The sequence below is a fragment of the Physeter macrocephalus genome, chromosome 10 (genome assembly GCF_002837175.3).
Source record: "Physeter macrocephalus isolate SW-GA chromosome 10, ASM283717v5, whole genome shotgun sequence".
NCBI classification, from domain to species: domain Eukaryota; kingdom Metazoa; phylum Chordata; class Mammalia; order Artiodactyla; family Physeteridae; genus Physeter; species Physeter macrocephalus.
This window is the reverse complement of record NC_041223.1, coordinates 32,212,706-32,232,829: the sequence shown is the minus strand read 5'-3', so window position 1 is coordinate 32,232,829 and position 20,124 is coordinate 32,212,706. Positions and strand designations below refer to the sequence as shown.

General features: G+C 38.9%; 1 protein-coding gene across 5 annotated transcripts in view; it reads left to right on the top strand.

Moving 5' to 3' along the window:
* Positions 1 to 624: 624 nt before the first annotated feature.
* The window catches only part of AKAP7 (A-kinase anchoring protein 7), a 152,748-nt gene continuing 133,248 nt past the window's right edge, over positions 625 to 20,124 (top strand). For all 5 annotated transcript variants that reach the window (XM_024122715.3, XM_055087499.1, XM_028494446.2 and 2 more), the window contains exons 1-3: positions 625 to 926; positions 7,869 to 8,000; positions 14,598 to 14,737. In XM_024122715.3, the coding sequence (XP_023978483.1) occupies positions 626 to 926; positions 7,869 to 8,000; positions 14,598 to 14,737 (573 nt within the window). In that variant the 5' untranslated portion in view covers position 625. The remainder of the gene's footprint in view (positions 927 to 7,868; positions 8,001 to 14,597; positions 14,738 to 20,124) is intronic.

The following is a 20,124-nucleotide window of genomic DNA, read 5'->3' as shown; positions in this document are numbered from 1 at the left end:
TGTACCTCATTTTCGTACTGCATGGTTTCTTTGCACTTAAAAGAAAACTACAGTACAATTCTGATCCAAACTCAAAAGTTTTTTTTTTATTAATTAACTAAATTGTTTTTTCTCCCATTTTACTCATATGAGTGCTTTACCCTACAAACACCAGTAGCTGCTTTCCATTTAATTTCTAGGCGTGAAACCATTGTTAAAACTTCGAGACATCGCCACAATTTTTTTTTTCTTTAAAGCAAAGTAAATTATCTAATTATACAGATGGAGAAGGTCTCGTTCCTATACATCTCTCTCTTCCCAAATATTTTTTAATCACAACTCTGTGTTTTGAAAGCCCTTTTTAAAACGAAACACATGGATCCTCAAGAGACCTCGGATCGAGGAACGCTTTCAGCCCGGGCCCAATCTCACCCCTCCAAACTTGGTGGATGGTAAAGGCCGCGCCACTGGAGATTGCTGAGCGCCGCCAAAGGCTGCAGGGGGCCCCGGCCGGGAGCGGGGTCGGAGCGTCGGCAGCGCGGAGAGGAGCCCCCCGCCCTCCCCGCGCCGGGCCCGCGTCGCTCGCCGGAATCCGGTACCGCGGCCGCATCGGGTCGGCCCCTTCCGCTCGTTCCGGGCTCCCGGCATGGGCATGCAGCTTCTGCGGGGACTGAGGCTCTGGGGGCTCGGCGCCTCCACAGGCCTGGTCGCCGCGGCCCGAGCCCCCGCCGCCTGCCCCGGCCACCGACCCCCGCCCCACCTCCGCTCCCCGCCCGCCGACTCCAGGCCCCGCCCCGGCCTCCGCCTCCGCACCCGCCTCCGCACCCGCCCACGCACCCGCCTCCGCACCCGCCTCCCGGCTAGCCCCAGGCCGCAGCGCCAGGCCGCAGCCGCCTGCAGAGACCCGCCGCCAGCCAACGCCAGCACTATGGAGCGCACCGGAGCCGGTAAGCCCAGGCAGCCGAGCGGGCCGGGTGGGGTGACCGGAGCCCGGGGGCGTGGGCCCCGCTCGGCGCTCGGCCTCGGGGAGGGCCTGGCCTCGCCGCCCCCCTGCGTCCCCAGCGCTTGGAGCGCGACTCCACGCCTGCTCAGCTCGGGGTCTCCTCTCCCCGCTCAGCGCGGGATTCTGTAGCCGCGAGGAGCCCAGTGCAACCGGGGTGTGATCAGTGCTGCTTGTAAGCAAGCGTTTTTGTTAGTGCACGCAGTGCAGGTGCGACCGGAGGCCAGGGGTGTGAACCCACGCTGTTTCACTTTTCTTTCACGAAGATCTTATGACCTTTTAGAAAGTTCATGCCTTCACACACCCTCCGACGGTGTTATTGTGTGGTCGGCAAACCTAGAAAAAGCTCAGTTTTTATACTTTATCACAAACAATCAAAGACCTGAACTACACTTGGGGTTTTCTTCTAGGATTTTATTCTAGGTGTGGAAATGACCTCTTTAAACTGGCGCCAGATCTGCAGTAGGGCCCAGAATTGATTTCCAGTTTAGGTCAGCATTTGCTGTGGAGTGAACTTTGTGGGTAGAGCGAGTTAGGGGTTGGACTTTTGGTGAAAGGGACCAACAAGCCAATTAGAGAAAAGGTGCTCTTCTGTGAGATTTTTGTAATATAAACGCATAAAAAGATATAAAAAGCATGAAAATGTTAAAATGTTATGCAATAGCCGTTAACTAGTGTAAATATGGTTACAGTTGTTGAGGGAATGAAATGATGAAGACCTTGTAGGTAGATGCTGAGGGCGGGAGTGTTTGAGATGCATTTATAAAGGGGGACCTGTAGGGGATTGTCAGTGTCAAAGAGAAAGGATTCACACCCCAGCTCCTTTAGTGTCTGGCCTTGCAACTGAGGATGCTGAAGGCGTACTTTTCTTTTTTTAATGATGTGGAAACCAAAGCATGAAGGTCAGGTGACTTGTTGACAGCTCTCAGCATTTCTCCAGCTGTAAGATGTTTCTATTTTTAGTAGCCAGGCCAGGACTGACATGGATGATGGGATTGACCCTTTCTACTGGTTCTTGGGGAATAAACCTACTATATACCTAGTAGAGTGAATAAAAGAGAATCTTGCTCAGTAAAGTTGTACTTGGTTATCCAAATAGGAAACTTACATTTTGTGTGATAAAGGGCAGACTATCCTTTTTCTCTTCTATTGGTCTGTCTTTGATGAAGGCATTTGCTGAAGTGCACATATATTTGAATATTAGTGTATACTTCATGTATGGTTTTATAATATATGTTAAATGTGTGCATTGTTTTCTTATAAAAGTAATATTAATTCTGTTTAAAACATTTGAATGGCAGAAATAGATTGAGTGCAGCTATGTCAGCCTTTTCCTATATAATTGTAAACATAGCGCAAGTGCATAAGTAGTCTTATATCTGCTTTTCAAAAGGTCAGTACAGGTATCCCCTGCTTTTCAAAAGTTCACATTATGTCACTTTGCTTTTACATTTACGAAGGACCTGCATTAGCACCTGTTTTCACTAATCAAAAGAAATCCTAAAAGGATTTTTCAACCAAAGATAATTGCTTCTTCACTTGACATCATTTTGGCTTACAAAAGTTTTCGTAGGAAGGCTCTGCTTTCAGATTGCAGGGAATCCTGTATTTGTTACGAACTTTTTTCAGCTGTTGTAGTCTTCCTAGCCATTATTCTTAGTTGTCATTATAGTGAGTAACCTTTGTTTAACCATTTCCCTATTATTAGGCATTTAAGTTGTTCAACTTTTTCTTTTTTGTTTAAACAGAGCTGAGGTGAATCTATTTTAGCAAGTATGATAGACTTCCAGATATGTATCTGGTATCTGTTGGGGTAAGAAGAAAATTTTCATGGCTCCTGATTGCTTTCTGAAAGGACTGCCTCAGTTTACAGTGCTATAAACTGTGTATGTGAACTTTCCAGCAGTTCATGTTGCTGGAAAGGGCGGGTTTTGGCCGTTGAGTAACTGGATTCAAATTCTAGCCCCAAGACCTACTAGCTGTAACCTGAGGCAGGTTACTTAATCGGCTAGGGTGTAAAATGAGTATAATAAGAGTACTCCTTGATAGCATGGTTAAATGAGTTACTGTCTGTCAAGTGCTTCCAGCTGTGTCTGGCGTAGAACCGTGCTCAAGTGTTAGCTGTTGTTGTTACTAGTAGTAGTTAACCAGTTTCACCTGTCTTTGTAGTATTACTGCACTTAGCAGTGTTACTTTTATTTGGATTTGTACAGAAGATAGAATTGTATTTTAACTATAGTTAGACCAGATTTTAAGTACTTAAAATGGTGAATTTATAGTTTAAATGCTTTATTTAAAGGTTGGTTATTTTAAGGCAGTTTTCCCAAAGCAAAATATTTGCACTTCTGTAGAAGAAAGTGTAGTTATGATGGCTGTGTTTAATTCAGGTCTGCCAGCCTTTGCCCAAACACTAGAGCTTAGAGAACTGGAGGAAGGCTTCCAGATATGAGCCCTGCTGAGAAACATTGTTCTATAGAATGGCCAGCAGTTCTTTCAAGAGTTACTTGAAAGTGGTATTCTCTTTTTTCTGAGTTAATAATTAATATCTGCAAAAAGGTTTTCAACTATTCTGTAATTTAATAGAACAAAGTTTGTATTTCAAGTTCTAGACGCTTGTTGATTTTGACGTACCATTGCATTGCACTCAAGAGTTAATTTATTTATTTAAAAAATTTTTAAAAATCTTTTAAAGAAGATTTTATTGGCATATAGTTGATTTACAATGTTGTGTTAGTTTCAGGTGTGCAGCAAAATGATTCAGTTATATACATATATTCATTCTTTTTCAGATTCTTCATCCTTATAGGTTATTACAGAATATTGAGTAGAGTTCCTTGTGCTATACTGTAGGTCCTTGTTGGTTATCTGTTTTATATATAGTAGTGTGTGTATATTAATCCCAAGCTTCAAGAGTTTACATGTACTTTATTTAACAAGATGGGGAATGATGTTGAGCAAGTCATGTTATACTTCAATTTTTATTTTTATGTCAAATAGAATATCATTTACTCTGTGAAAATGAATCTGTGATGTGCTAAGGATGCCATTAAACACCAGGAATTATTTTTAGGAGCACGAAGATAGCTGTGTGGCCATGGAGCTTGAGGAATTTATTAACCACTCCCAGATGGGTACTTACCTTTGTGGTTCAGTACAAGTGTATTGAGCACCTCCTGTGAGTTGGACACTGTGCTAGGCATTGAGGAATCCAAGGAGGATAAGACATAGCACTTAAGGAACTTAGAGTAGGGCGACCATACAGACAGATAGGGGTGTACTTTGAAAAGTTCCCCCTTTCTCTTTTCAAAGGAGCCCTGGTTTGGGCCGTAAATTATCGGGTCACTTTAGCTTAGAGTCTAATAGAGAAGACATGTAAGTGGACATCTATAACATGATGTATTCGTGCTGTGATTGTACGTGGAAGGAGATTGGATTACCTCACTCGGCCCTTAGCTGGTCATCAGGTAAGTTTTCCCTGCCAGTAGACGATTAATCAGAGTGTTTACTTTTAAGTTGATTGTTCTCGACTGTTAACATAATTTCTTAGTCTGGCGTAGAGTCGAGGTATGGAATAAGTGAAAGGGGAGCAGTGGTTTGCAAACTTCATTGCATGTTAGAGCCACCCTGCGAGGCTTTAAAAAAGTACAAGAGGCTGGCCTCGTTTGCAGAGATTCTGCTTTAGGTGGCCTGGGGTGAGACCCAGATGTTGATCATTTAAAAAAAGCTCTTCAGGTGATTCTAATGTACGACCAAGCTTTAGAATTTTTCAACTAGGGCAACCTCGTCATCTAATAGATAACTGCTAGGGCCTAGAGAATTCACACGACTTGCCCAGGATCACAGGTGAGTGGCAGGTCCAATACTAGAATATCTGTCTCCTGATTTTTTTAAAAAAAAATATTTATTTATTTATTTGGCTGTGCTGGGTCTTATAATTTATTTATTTATTTTTTTTGCGGTACGCGGGCCTCTCACGGCTGTGGCCTCTCCTATTGCGGTGCACAGGCTCCAGACACACAGGCTCAGTGTCCATGGCTTACAGGCCCAGCCGCTCCGCAGCATGTGGGATCTTCCCGCACCGGGGCACGAACCTGTGTCCCCTGCATCGGCAGGCGGATTCTCAACCACTGCGCCACCCGGGAAGCCCCTGTGCTGGGTCTTAGTTGCGGCACGGGAGATCTTCCTTGCCGCGCGTGGGATCTTTAGTTGCAGCACGCGGGATCTTTAGTTGTGGCATACGGGATCTAGCTCCCTGACCAGGGACTGAACCTGGGCCCCCTGCATTGGGAGCACAGAGTCTTAACCAGTAGACCACCAGGGAAGTCCCTGTCTCCTGATTTCTAGTCCCAAACCCTTTCTTTTATAGTAGCCAGCTTGCCTTGCGTGTTACCCAAACACCACTATTATCACCATTGTCACTGCTCGATTGTCCTTTTGGTATAGCCAGAGTGATCCACATAGCACTTGTTCTCTAATTGTTGTTGATTAATTGGTTAAGATAAAGTAAACACTAAATTGTTTCAACAACATTTTTCACTTAAAAAATGACTAAATTTAATTCATCATGTTATTTAATTCTTCATCTTGCCTTCAAAATGTGAGCATAGAATTCAGCCTTCCTTCCCCATTCCACATATTGCCAAGAATCCAGTATATTTCCAAGTGGCACTTTGGAGCTAGTATTGATATGTCACTGTTAAATGGGCCAATTTAATATCACTAATTTCTCCCCTCCCCAGCTTTACTGAGGTACAATTGGCAAATAAGACTATATATTTAAAGTGTACAGCGTGATGATTTGATATAAGTACACATTGTGAGATGATTGCCACAATCAAGTTAATTAACACATCCCCACTTCACTTTTTTTTTTTTTTTGGTGAAAATGCTTAAGATCTACTCTTAGCAAATTTCAAGTATACAGTAGAGTATTATTAACTCTAGTCACCATGCTGTACATTAGATCCTTAGAATTTATTACTAAGTTCTTAGATTAAAAGTAAAATAGAAAAAAACGGAAGTTGGGTTTATTTCATTTTGTCCAGATTTTCATTCAGCTTTGTGCACTTGTAACTGCACAGATACTCTTTGTTGCTAGCTTTTAATTGTAAGCTACATGGTCAGTGATGATATTTTCTGCATAGCTGCATGTGCCCCAAAATATAAAGATATGTGTTGGTCTATTAAAACTTTTGTTTAAATATAAGCTGCATTTGTATTTTTTTTAAAAAATAAATTTATTTATTTATGTATTTATTTTTGGCTGTGTTGGGTCTTCGTTTCTGTGCAAGGGCTTTCTCCAGTTGCGGCAAGCGGGGGCCAGTCTTCATCGCGGTGCACCGGCCTCTCACTGTCGCGGCCTCTCTTGTTGCGGAGCACAGGCTCCAGACGCGCAGGCTCAGTAGTTGTGGCGCACGGGCCTAGTTGCTCCGCGGCATGTGGGATCTTCCCAGACCAGGCCTCGAACCCATGTCCCCTGCCTTGGCAGGCAGATTCCCAACCACTGTGCCACCAGGGAAGCCCCTGTACTTTTCAATGCAAGTGTAAACATAGAAAGGAAACATTTACTTGTTCTCACATGTTTCAAATAGTTGTGAGTTTGATTAGATTCAGAGTAAACTAAAAACTAACATTTGTTGAACACCTGCGTTCCAGGCACTCATACTTAATAAGGTTTGAACTGTAATATAAATAAATAGCATTATTAAGAGTGTACTATTAATTTTTTTGGTTTTGGTATTGAACATGATTAGCTGATATACAAAAACCAACAACAAAAAGGTTTTATTGTCATTTTTTGCTTTTATCTAGAAAATAGGGGTGTGTGTGTGTAAGTAATATTAGAGATTACCCAAATTGCAATAAAAATTTAGTTTTTTTTGGTTTATGTTAACTATGACCTATCAGGATATTGATTATCTTGTATATTGAAACCATATTCTTAATGGAGTGTGTTTTTTTAAGGCCTGATATTTGAAAATAGAGGATTAGAGCAGAATGAAATAAATGACTTCTTTAATATTGTTAGTGGTGAACTAATCTTTACTCAGTATATAGAGTAGAAATTATATAAGTATCCCAGGATTTTGTTCTAGTTCAAACAACATTTGTGTCTGTCAATAAAAGCATGGAGAATAATAGTACTGGGGAGACCACCTACTGATAAATTTAGCAATTGACTCTATCAATTGAACAGACACCCTCTTTCCCTTAACCTCCTCCCAACGCATATGATTGTTTCACCCATAAAAACAAAACAAAACAAGGACCAAATGTGAAATGTGGCTCTAATATTAATATTAATATGTATCCATGGGAGAGCTGTCGGGAAACTGTAAGATCTTTTTGCTTTTTAACCATTGAATTTCTAGAAAAGCGTATTAAGAGCTATGTATTTTTAATGTTTGAATTTCCAATGTTAATATAATAATGGAGAGAAAAAAATTTAAAAGTCTTTATGAAGAAAAAAGTAAAAGAGCTTGTACAGATGAGAACAGATAAGTGATATTGTTAAAAAATAAACATGAAAAAGACTGCCAAAACCTTGTTGGCTTTTCTTCAAAAGGTATGTGAAAAACTGTAGTTTTAGAATTAAGAAAATGCAGCTGTAAAGGATCTTGAGGCTTGTTGATTAACTCAACTTCATTTAACCCTGAGTTGAGTACTGTGCTTCAGAAAATTATTAAAGCTGTTTAACATAAAAATGCATTTATAAAAATGTAGAATATGGTATAAATATATAAGTAGCTATACAATATATTTGAATACCAGTTTTAGCATTTCTTAACAGATGTTAATTTATATTGAGTTCAGTTAGTTGAGTTATTTTAGCTTAGGATATGAGTTAAAATAAATAAAATAATATACCTTTCTTTTTGTGATGTTAAAGGAGGAATAAATTCCAATGAGTGTGAAAATGTATCAAGAAAAAGGGAAATGTCAGAAGAATTTGAAGCCAACACAGTGGATTCTCTGGTAGATTTGCCATTTGCTACTATCGATATTATAGATGATTGTGGAAGTAAGTACTTTATTAAATAAATATGTGTTTAGAAGCAATGAATAGTAAATTTAGTGATACATATATTTTTTTCTTAATAATTACTTCACCTTAAGTACTTGTCACGTTTTTGAGTTTGGGTTGTTAATTAATAATTGTCTGTTGGTAGTCTATTGATAAAACTATCACAGGTAATATTAAGGCATGTCTCACAGAATTGGGGGCCAGATCATTCTGTAGTTTATAAGCTACTTCAGAAGATAATGGGCCACAACATCCCATGTTTTATAACCACCTCAGTTATTCTGGACCTACTGCTAATTCAGCAGTACCCATTCATCTAACAGATGTTTACTGGCCAAAAGGATACGTATTGGAATATAAATAAATACATAAAAATATAAATAAAGGTAAGTAAAATAAATACATATATATGTATGAAATAAAATATACAAATGTATGTAAAAAGAAAATCTTTCAGAAATGTTGAGGAAGCAGTACAACCTGAGCCACACCTTTGGCCCTATAGGTTGAATGTTTTCTGGGAGAGAATCCAGCATTAGTGAGTTGCTGACCTGGACCTGGATGGGTCTGTTCTCTTTACAAGCGGAAGGGTCGTTGGTCAATTGGTTAGAAACCCAGTAAACCATCCAGAGGTTTGAGGTTGCTGTGAATTCTGCCTCTGAAAGCTGAGTGGGAGCGTGCAATGGAGAGTCTTTCATTCTACTGTTGATAGGAATAACTTAGTATGCTTCCCACAGAGTGTAAAAATTTGTGGAGAGCTTTAGTTTAATTGACTCTGCTCTCTTAAGATAATCACAGCCCTTAACTATGAAGCCACACTTAAATCAAGGTTCAAAACAGAGTAGTTCAGTGATTTTTTTTTTTTTTTTTTTTTAGTCGCATGTCTTTCCTAAATGTGGCATTCAGTTCTCCTCATTGAAATTACTGTAATCCTTATTTTACCTCACAGAATTCTGGGTCTGACCTTATAATTATTGAAGATTTTAGAGCTATGGGAAATTATCATTTTATTACTTATTCATTAGCTAATACTATTAAGTAGTATATTAAAAAATACTTTGAATCTTAAGTATTTTAAAGTATCAGTTGAAACCTCCCTTTACCTGGAAAAAAATTTTGTAACAGAAAAATGTGTATCAAATAAAGATTGAATCTCAGTACTTAGTATAGTAAGTGATTGTCCTGAGTCAGTTTTTAAAAAAGGGTAAATTATATCCTGTACCTTCCTGTAATTTATTGGGGAAGCCTGTAATGCATATTTCAAATTTTATTGTGAAAGGACTTAAGGCAAATATTTGTCCTAAATAATAAAAAATAATTGGCATCTGGCAAAGGGTGTCAAAGATAAAACTCAGTGAACAAATATATGGCAAAATTATTCCACTTCATAAGTATCAAAGGATGCAGGTCAAAATACAACTGTAACTTATCAGATTGGCAATATCTCTTAAAAATAATACTCAGTGATTTTAATGTTATATCTACATGGCTTCTGACGATGTACTGTTATAGTCCTTTTAGAATGGAGTTTGTTGGGATCTTGAGCAATGTTCATACATGGGGTAGAGTCACTCATGGAATTCCTACTATAAGGACATAGTCTTGTGGGAAGAAGTTTTATTTATAAATATGTGTGTCACAGTGTTTTTAAGTAGTAAAAATATTGGGGAAAACCCAAATGTCCATTAGAGTGTGGTTGAATAAGCTATACTAGTGCCTTTAGACTACATAGTATGGAATTATATATTATGAAAATATTTCTGAAAACTATGTAATAGTGAACATTTCCTATATAAAATGCAAAGTGAAAAAGTAGGGGGAAAATATATGTGCTGTTTGTTTACAATTGTGTAAATACTTCAGGTGATTTGTCACCAAAATTCACAGTGGTTGTGTTAAGATGGGAGGTTTCTGAGCAATTTCTTTTTTCCTTTTTCTAATCTTCAAATTTTATAAATGCTCTTGATTCTTTTTTTTTAGTAAATTTATTTTTATTTATTCATTTTTGGCTGCATTGGGTCTTCGTTGCTGCATGCGGGCTTTCTCTAGTTGTGGTGAGCGGGGGCTACTCTTGGTTGTGGTGCGCAGGCTTCTCATTGCGGTGGCTTCTCTTGTTGCAGAGCACGGGCTCTAGGCACACGGGCTTCAGTAGTTGTGGCACTCGGGCTCAGTAGATGTGGCTCGCGGGCTCTAGAGCGCAGGCTCAGTAATTGTGGCACACAGGCTTAGTTGCTCTGCGGCATGTGGGATCTTCCCGGAGCAGGGCTTGAACCCGTGTCCCCTGCATTGGCAGGCGGTTCTTAACCACTGTGTCACCAGGGAAGTCCCTGAATGCTCTTGATTCTTTTTTTTTTTTTTTTTTTTTGCGGTACGCGGGCCTCTCGCTTTTGTGGCCTCTCCCGTTGCGGAGCACAGGCTCCGGACGCGCAGGCTCAGCGGCCATGGCTCACGAGCCTAGCCGCTCCACGGCATGTGGGATCTTCCCGGATCGGGGCACGAACCCGTGTCCCCTGCATCAGCAGGTGGACTCTCAACCACTGCGCCACCAGGGAAGCCCAACACTTTAGTTTTAAACAGGTAAGGTATAAAACAAAATGCTGAACACTCCAGTGGTCTTTTAAATACTGTTTTATTAAGTCTGTTTCTCTTCTTAGTACTTTTATATTGAGTAAAATACAGCAAAAGTATGTCTTATGTTAAAAGTAAGAAATAGATTTTACATTGCCACCCAATATACATATATATGTAAAAAACTGAAATTTCGTGAAGTAATACATGTATCATAAGCAGTGTAACTGTTTACCATTCTGTCCTTTTGCTTTGCTTTCCTTTTCTTTCCATTCCAATCCATTCCATTCTAGTTATTAAAAAGTGCTTTTTTTTAATCTTCTAAGGTGATTTTGTAACCCACTAGTGGATTGATACTTGCAGTTTGAAAAAAGAAAAGCTAGACTATAGGCTTGGGATTCTATTTCTACTATGTTAATTTTGAGATAAACTAAAGGTTATAAAATCAGCTGGATTATTAGTTTGGACACCATTCTTTGTTTAATTTCACCATAAAATGTCCTAATTAGTAAAGGTAGTAACAGTTGGTACCTTTATTCCAAATCACAGAAAACTAGAACTAGAAGAGACCCCTAGTTACTAGATTATGCAGCTGTTGTTCCTCCCGTGCCCCTGGGTTTTTTTTTTTTTTAATTTGATTATAGAAACTTTTAAGCATATTCAAAAGTAGAATAGTATAATGAGCCTCATGTATTCATTACCTCTTCTTCACTGGATTATTTTGAAGTAAATCGCAGAGAGGTCATTTTTTCTGTAAATATTGCATATCCTTAAAAGATGAGGAATCTTATTAAGCATATAATAGTAAGCATACTTGAAATATCCTTACTACATGAGAAAAATAACGGTAATTCCTAATGTCATCAAATACCCTGTCATATTCACATTTCTCTGATTGTATTGTAATTAATTATTTATTTATTTTTGGCTGCCTTGGGTCTTCGTTGCTGCGCCCAGTCTAGTTGCTGCGAGCGGGGGCTACTCTTCGTTTTGGTGTTCGGGCTCCTCATTGCAGTGGCTTCTCTTGTTGTGGAGCACGGGCTCTAGGTGTGCGGGCTCAGTAGTTGTGGCACGCAGGCTCAGTAGTTGTGGCGCACGGGCATAGTTGCTCAACGGCATGTGGGATCTTCCCAGACCAGGGCTTGAACCCGTGTCCCCTGCATTGGCAGGCGGATTCTTAACCACTGCACCACCAGGGAAGTCCCTGTATTGTAATTTTTTAAAAGCTGGTTTGATTTAGGAACCAAAGTCTATGCATTATATTTGATACATCTCTTCAGTCTCTTTTCTAGGAGATCTCTAGATCTCCTTCTCCTTTTGTTTTCATTGTGTGGGTGTGGGTGTGGGTGTGCGCACATGCACGCGTGCACGTTTATCATTGAAGAAATCAAGTTGTGTAGAAGTTTACTGTTATGGTCATTTGATGTTCAAATTGTCCCATCTTTGGCCTGTGGGGAACCTTTCAAACTGGCTCTAGAGACCTTCTGACGTGATCCCAGGAGTCTTTGAATTTCTAGCCTTCCCTTGTACATTTTATCCCCCAAACCTAGAATTAGCTACTTCTCCATGGATTGGCCAGATTTTTAAGTTCTTAGATAAAGAAATGAAGTGAATTGATGGAATGATGCTTGTTGGAAGACTAGTCTTTGGGTCAGTGCCCTTTCACTATTTAGTGCTGCCTCTGCTGCATTGCTGGTTGTCTTTCCAGCAGCCATTCCCACTCCCCCTTTTCCTTTTGTAGATTACTTTTACGCAAAGGCATAGGCTGATAACTGTCAGATACCCCTGCAGTGGAAGCACAGAGTCTTAACCACTGGACCACCAGGGAAAGTCCCTAAGTCAATGTTTAAATGTTCCTATGAGGTAGCTATTATTATTATCCTCACATTATAGAGGAGGAAACTTAGGTCAGGAGAATTTATGTGACTTATCTAAGGTCACACAGCTTGTGTGTGGAGCCAGGATTCCAGCCTAGATTATGTTAAAAATGGTTTCCTTTTCCAGAGTGCCAGTTTACTAACAGCAGATGGAGGTGGGATAGGAATGTATTTTAGAAGTGGATTTAAAAATATGTGGTACTTCATTAGCATATTTTGTGGCTTTTGTTTAAAATTAGTACATTTAATTCATGTTACTACAATCAATGGTAGGACTCTTTCTTATATATCTGAAATTACAAGCAGCTCAGTGTATTGATTTGATTTTGCATATGGAAGAAGCTGCATGGGAAATAAAACCCAGTGGCATCTTATGAAGCAATTCAGATAACGCTCGTAATACAGAGAATGCTACAAACTTTTTAAAAGTTCTGACAAGCTCACATGTACAAAAGAAACTAATAATTTATATTTCAAATACGTGTCCTCTGTGAAGATATATCATTTTAACCATGTTAATCATTATGCATATTGTTGAGAAATGTAGTAGAGAAATGGTTGCACAAACAGACTGGGTAATTTTGCCTTAACTCATAAAGATGCAGTTAAGACTTATTACCCAGATCACCTTGCTCTTAATTTACCCCTGTCTTCTAAGTCTTTTTCTAGGGCTCACAGATATGTTAATCCTAGAAGGAAAGCATGTCTATTCCCACAAACTCTTTATTTTTAAATTTTAAACATTTTTATACTATTTTTCTTAGAAGTTAGCATTAAAGTATTATTTGCAGCATTCATTTAAAGATTGTTTACTATTAATATTTCAAAGAACAACAGAATAAGGACAGTTCCTTCCACTCTTTGGTTTTGTGTGTAGTAGTAGCTACTTATCTAGAACTGCGAGAGGGAAGCAGTTTGCTCCAGTAGAAAGTACACTAGAAGGAGACCTTTAAAAGGTCTAGATACCAGGCTTGACTCTGACATTGAGCTGCTTTAAAAAGTTTTTCTTCTCTTCTCTTTCATCGTATGTAAAATAAGGAGTTTAGTTAGACGCACGTGGGCCTTGTGCCCTTGGCCACTATGGTCTGTTCGAGTTGATCCCAAAGATGAAACCAACTTCATAGGACTGAATGTAAGGCAAGGTGCTTCCTCCCTCTCTCCCTCTTTCCAAAATCATACCTCAGAATATATAATTATATTTGAATTTTTCAAAGTCTCTATGAGGTACTGTATTTTGAACAGTAAGCTACTGTTCAAGAAAGCACACCTGAAAAATAAATTAATGGTAGCTTTGCACGGGTAGGGAAGCCCCTGATAGAATTTGTAAAAGAGCCAATGGCATTTCACGCTGATTTGGAAATTACTTCTGGGGATATAGCTTCATAATAAGAGTTGTTGGGTGTTGGAAATGTCTTTTGAAGATGACCTTAAAAAGCATGCTAAGTGTTTCTCAAGTTATCTGTGGTCAAGGACCATTTTTTTTTCTTTAATTTCTTACATGTTGCTGACTGATACTTTTGTAAAATATAATAAAACATGAATTATTAGCAAAAAGGTGTTAAAGAAAAAGATCCATAAAATAGAAGCCAAAATTTGACAGACAAAATTACTTTGCCTAATTGCTCTGAACGTTTATAAAGCATTCTCTCAGTTTCTGGAACAAATGGTTTGTAGTGTGACACTGGCCATAAACCAAACTTTGAATGGCGCTGCTGCAAGTGGTTTTGTTGTAAAAGTTACAAATATACATATACAGGATGGATGAAAAAGTGATTTTTCCTAGCATCATGAAAATTGTGGCAAGGGGAAGAGAATGGTTGTTAGTTATGCTTTAGGTCAGAGGTTAGTGAACCATGGCCCATGGGCCAAATCTATCTGCTTTGTAAATAAATTTTTATTAGAAAACAGTTGTACCCATTCATCTGTGTTTTGTCTATACCAGACTTGGGTAGTTTTGACCAAGACCGTATGATCTGCAAAGCCTAAAATATTTATTATGAGGTCTTTTGCAGAAGAGTTTGCCAATTCCTATTTTAGATTTGAAAATGACAGTTACGAATTATTGCTACTTGTATAGTGCTTGTTTTTTTCTGATTATATTATCTTTGTTTAAATGCATTAGACATGTTGTTTGACTTTTTTTCTCTAGTCACTGATGTACCTCAAATAAATTTGGAGAGAAGTAAAGAAAATGAATGGAACAATAAAGATAAAATAAAGAAGAGGAAAAAAAAGCAAAAAGATTATCAACCCAACTATTTCCTATCCGTTCCGATCACCAACAAAGAGGTGCTATTTTTTTAAAAAATTATTTTTACTAAGTTTATTCTAAATTATATTTAAGGTACACTAAATATTTGCTCATAAGCCCATTTGCTCTCTCAGCTTTTAAGAGTCTTTGGTGGCATTTTTGGCTGGGCCACACAGGGACTATAGAATATGTGTAAACAGTAATTTTAAAAAACACTATTTAAACAATCATATTTAAACAATAATTTTGCAAAAGCCACTTGAAAAAGTGTTGCCAGGTAGCATGTCAAGGTCCTTTCTAAGTGTTTGTTCATCATAGTGGAGGAATCTTTCAGAAGCAGAGAGCTGATAAAAAAAGATTCTGAAATCTCTGTGGAGAAAGTAAACTGGATTTCCTGCTGCTTAGTCCAGTTCATGGTAATGATTATTGCAACATAGTTTCTTTAAAAATTACTCATTGTTGTACCAACTTAATAGTGCATGACAAACTTGGTAGAAATCTATTAAAAGTCTGAAAAATTAATGTGGCATCAGTAATAGGAAATGGGACCAGCCAACTGGCCCACGCTAAGAAACCCTTATATGTGACTGAGAGAGAAAACTGCAGTATCTAAGACCTCTAGAGCAGTGAGTTAGGAATTAAAATGCCTTAGGAAAGAACACCTCATTCGGATGACTGACTGTTTTTATATCTTGGCCCAATTTCATATATCTTAAGAGCTAGATCTGAATTTCTGTTTGATTGTGGGCTCTGATCTCTTAACTGGGCATATTTTCAGGTTGCTTTTCCCTTTATTTAACTAGAATGCTTCTACACAGTGTTAGTGAGTTTTTAAAGATCAAAGCAAATGAAATTGAAATCAAAGAAATAAATATCAAAGCAAAAAATAAATTCTTTTAGGACACTCTAGGAAATATCTAGTCTGTGAGATACACTTTAGTTGGGGAGAAAAACACATAAAAAGAGAAAAGGTATTACCTAGCAATATAGGATTTTAGAATTTGATACAGTAAAGAATCAGACTTTGATTTTACTGGTACGTACTGGCGGGTTAACAGTAAAATAGCCCTTAAAAGTGTTTAGCTGATGCAAAGTTTAATGCAATCAGAAATTATATATTAAAATACTTGCGAGTTATTTGGACAGGTTTTCTCTGAGTTTTAGGATCACGTGTACCTGTGGGAATGAGAGGAGAGCAGGAAGCCACAGGTGGTGCTGTTTAAGCAAGCAGTCAGGCAGAGGCCAGGTCCTGAGGAGACTGCCTGTGAAACAGGCCACGTGACGTCCCCAAGGGCACATGATTTCTGATTGGAAGAAACGCCAGTTTCCTTATTTTGATTTCTTGCTTAGAGATCGTTTCACTCCAGAGCCTAGAAGTGTAGTGTGGAAGTGTAGTGAGCGTAGAAGTTGGGTGAGCCCTTCTCTAAGTTGCTTTGCTTAGGTCCTTCCTTCCCTCTTGCTCCCTGCCTGCCTCTGCTCTTGGCCCTGCTGGTCGGAGCCTCAGCTCTGCAACCTCTCTGAGCTTGCCCCAGCCCCTTCCAGCTTCCCGCCTCCTCCAGTGAAGACTGGTGGGGTGATGTGCTGGGATAGGGCTGGCAGGGAAGGGGACCAAGGGGAAAGAGGGTGGAGAGATTCTTTTCTTTTGCTATTTAGTTCAGGATTCAGGCTGCAGAGATGAGAGGAGAGGATGAGAGAACTGTTTGCAGCCCTTAGTTTTCACCCCGTAAGCTGCTTTGTTTCACCCTGTAGCCTTTGTTTCTGCTTCTCAACTTCTTGGAGGTTCTGTAGAAAGTGAGGAGAGTACAGGCTTTGGAACCTGACAAACCTTGTTTGGATACCAGCTGGATTACAAACTCCACTGTGGATGTAGGTCAGGTTACTTAATTGCTGTAGTTTCTGTGTCTTCAGTTGTAAAATGGAGGTGATAATGATTATTTTCTAAATCCAAATCTGGACACATCACCCACATGCTTATACACTTCAGTATTTTCCCATTGTTGTTAGGATGAAGACAAAGGCTTTACCATATTCTAGAAGGTTCTACATGGCCTGGCCTTTTCCACTTCAGCCCTCGTTCCTTCTGCTTGAGCCCCTCTGGCCTTGCTTGAACTTGTCAGTTTCTCTCTGCCCTCCGGAAAGCCTTCTCTGGCTGGGAGTTTTCTTTCCTCTCCTTTTGATTTTGTTAATGCCAAAATCTCAGCTCAAACCTCTCCCACCCGTGACCACCCTGACTAGGTCAACCCCCCCCCCAAAAAAACAAAACAAAACAAACACAACACTTTCATGGCTTTCCTTTTGTCATTTGTCATCCTTGAAATTTGACACTTGTTAATCTTCCTCACAAAGTTTTTCAGGCCGTTCCCAATACCTAGAACGGAGTTTGCAAGAGTAGGCACACACACACAAAATACTGTCATTTCAGGGTGGAAGGTGTGTTTCTGGCATACCAAATTCCAACCAGAACGTTTATAAATAATAAATACAGTGTTACAAATGCTGGTTTTATAATATAGGTTCGATGGCAGTTTGTTTTCCAGGGGGTAGGGTGACTTGTAATAGTGGAGCACACAAGCTCCAAGTAACCTGGAAACCAAAGAATTTAATATTTCCCTCTCAAGAGACTTATTTGTGGGTAACAGAAAGCTTAATGCAAATATGGGGAGGAGGACTAGGAATAGGACAAGATTAGGAGATACTTTTTATATCTTTCGTATGAGCACCTTTTTTGTTTGAAAGTATCTAATGTTAATTTTCTGTTGAAACTACTTATGGGCTTTTGTGGGAAGGCCTGGGAAAAGGAGCAGCATTTATAACATTATTTCAATGGGAGACTGTATTCCAAGTTCCAATTAAGTGACCTGCAAACAAGCTTTTGGAAGCTAGCACATTGACAATGAGCTGCTCTACTTTTGGCCTCTACTTGTTGGCATCTAGTTTTAAAGAAAAAAGTATTCAGACTTATAAGGGTCTTTGATTTTTAAACACATTATTAGACATTTGGAATGCTTTAGTTTTGGAAAATCATGATTTTCATATTTTTAAGAAATAGAATTGGAAAATGAATTAGAATGCATAAAAATATCCTAATTGCATGTATGTGAAAGTATGTGTTTCTCTACTACCTGCAACTACACATTAGTTTAAAAATAAAAAGATGATGGGGCTTCCCTGGTGGCGCAGTGGTTGGGAGTCTGCCTGCCGATGCAGGGGGCACGGGTTCGTGCCCCGGTCCGGGAGGATCCTCCGCGGCTGGGCCCGTGAGCCATGGCCGCTGGGCCTGCGCGTCCGGAGCCTGTGCTCCGCAACAGGAGAGGCCACAGCGGTGAGAGGCCTGCGTACCACAAAAAAAAAAAGATGAGAAATTTAATGGCATTATAATAAATGCTAAATATTTCTTAACTGGTTCGAATTGCTTAATTATTAGTTCTGGGTGGATTTGCCCATATGTTGGTTTTATATGCTTTCTTACGAGAAGTAATAATTTAAGGTAAGTCAACACTGAAAAATGCAAGGGAACAATCAGAAGCTGACTGAAATTAGGAGTGTATTAATTTTTTTGGTAAGATAATTGTTTTATACTAATGGAAAAATATGATGCTCTTTAGGGGTTTTTAAAGGCATTTGCTACATTTAATTCTGTATTTTCATCATTTTGTAATGTGAAAATTATTGGTCTTATGAAAAGGTGAAAAATGATGTGTGCATTCTGTTCCTTTCTGGTAAATGTAGTTGTGAAAATACTTGATATCATCATGTATGTTAAACACTTGGTAGATACAGAAAATTCTCCTATTTTAGGATGTTTTTAAAATTTTTACTCTACTTATTGCTGTATCATTAAATTTTCAAGTTTTTCCCTTTGTGTAAACAAGCAAGAAAAATGACTATATTCAGCTTTGAAGAAAAGTTAGGTAGCAAATTGATGGGATAATTCTGTTAAATCTTAATGAGGCAGCAAATTTAGGAATAGTTTATGTTGACAGCTTAGAAAAAAATCCAAAAATAATGTCAAAAGATGAGGTCAAGGACATTCTCCTTCTGTGAGCTAGACTATAACTACTCTCCCTCACGAACTAACTTGAAGGCTTTTTCTTTGAGCTCATGTGCTTTGAATCAACTAGAAAGCTTAAAAGATAGAAGAATGAAATTTCTTATTGTGTCATTTTTAGGCATGTGGAACACGGCTTAGTGGTGAGGTTTAGCAGATTCGTGTCTGTTTTTATTCTCTACATACAAAGAAACTACTCAATGAATGAAATACTTAAGATTTTAATAAGCTTTTATTTTTTAAAGTTTCTTTTAATATTCTACTTAAATATGGCTCTACAATATTAGGTTTAAAAACTGTGCATTGTGCAATACAGCCCTTGGCTGGGGATTATGATGACAGATACGCTTTAAAGGCTTTCTAGAATTTTAAACAGGGGCTGTAAAAATTAGTTTCCTTTGGCCTTTAATGACATTGGTACTTTTTAAAAAAATTTATGTATATTTATTTTTGGCTGCGTTGGGTCTGTGTTGCTGTGCAGGGGCTTTTCTCTAGTTGCGGCGAGCGAGGGCTATTCTTCGTTGTGGTGTGTGGGGTTCTCGTTGGGTGGCTTCTCTTGTTGCAGAGCACAGGCACTAGGCACGCGGGCTTCAGTAGTTGTGGCACACGGGCTTAGTTGCTCCGCAGCATGTGGGATCTTCCCGGACTGGGGCTTGAACCCATGTCCTCTGCATTGGCAGGCAGATTCTTAACCACTGTGCCACCAGGGAAGCCCGACATTGGTACCTTTTAAAATGGCGTACCTTAAACCCTTGTCCTCTGCATTGGCAGGCAGATTCTTAACCACTGTGCCACCAGGGAAGCCCGACATTGGTACCTTTTAAAATGGCGTACAGAGAAGACTCTGAAGTAGTTTCATTTTTTCTTTTTATCTTTTAAGAATATAATTAGTAATAAAATGCATGGAAATGTTTTTAAAGGTGATATCAAGGAATATGTAAATTAATCTGGAGCATCAAAGCATAGTTAGAAATACATTACTTGATTAGATTATCTTTAGAATTTTCATAGGTTAAGGTTAATTTTGCATTATGAGTACTGTGTGACTTCAGAGAAATAGTCTTCAAAGTGTTTTACAAATTTTAATTTGCAATTTTACAAGCTACTGGATAATTCAAAGATATGAATGGTCTAAAACTTTTTCACTAAATAGTAGGACATACTGGGTATATACCCTGAGAAAACCATAATTCAAAAAGAGTCATGTACCAAAATGTTCATTGCAGCTCTGTTTACAATAGCCAGGACATGGAAGCAACCTAAGTGTCCATCAACAGATGAATGGATAAAGAAGATGTGGCACATATATACAATGGAATATTACTCAGCCATAAAAAGAAATGAAACTGAGTTATTTGTAGTGAGGTGGATGGACCT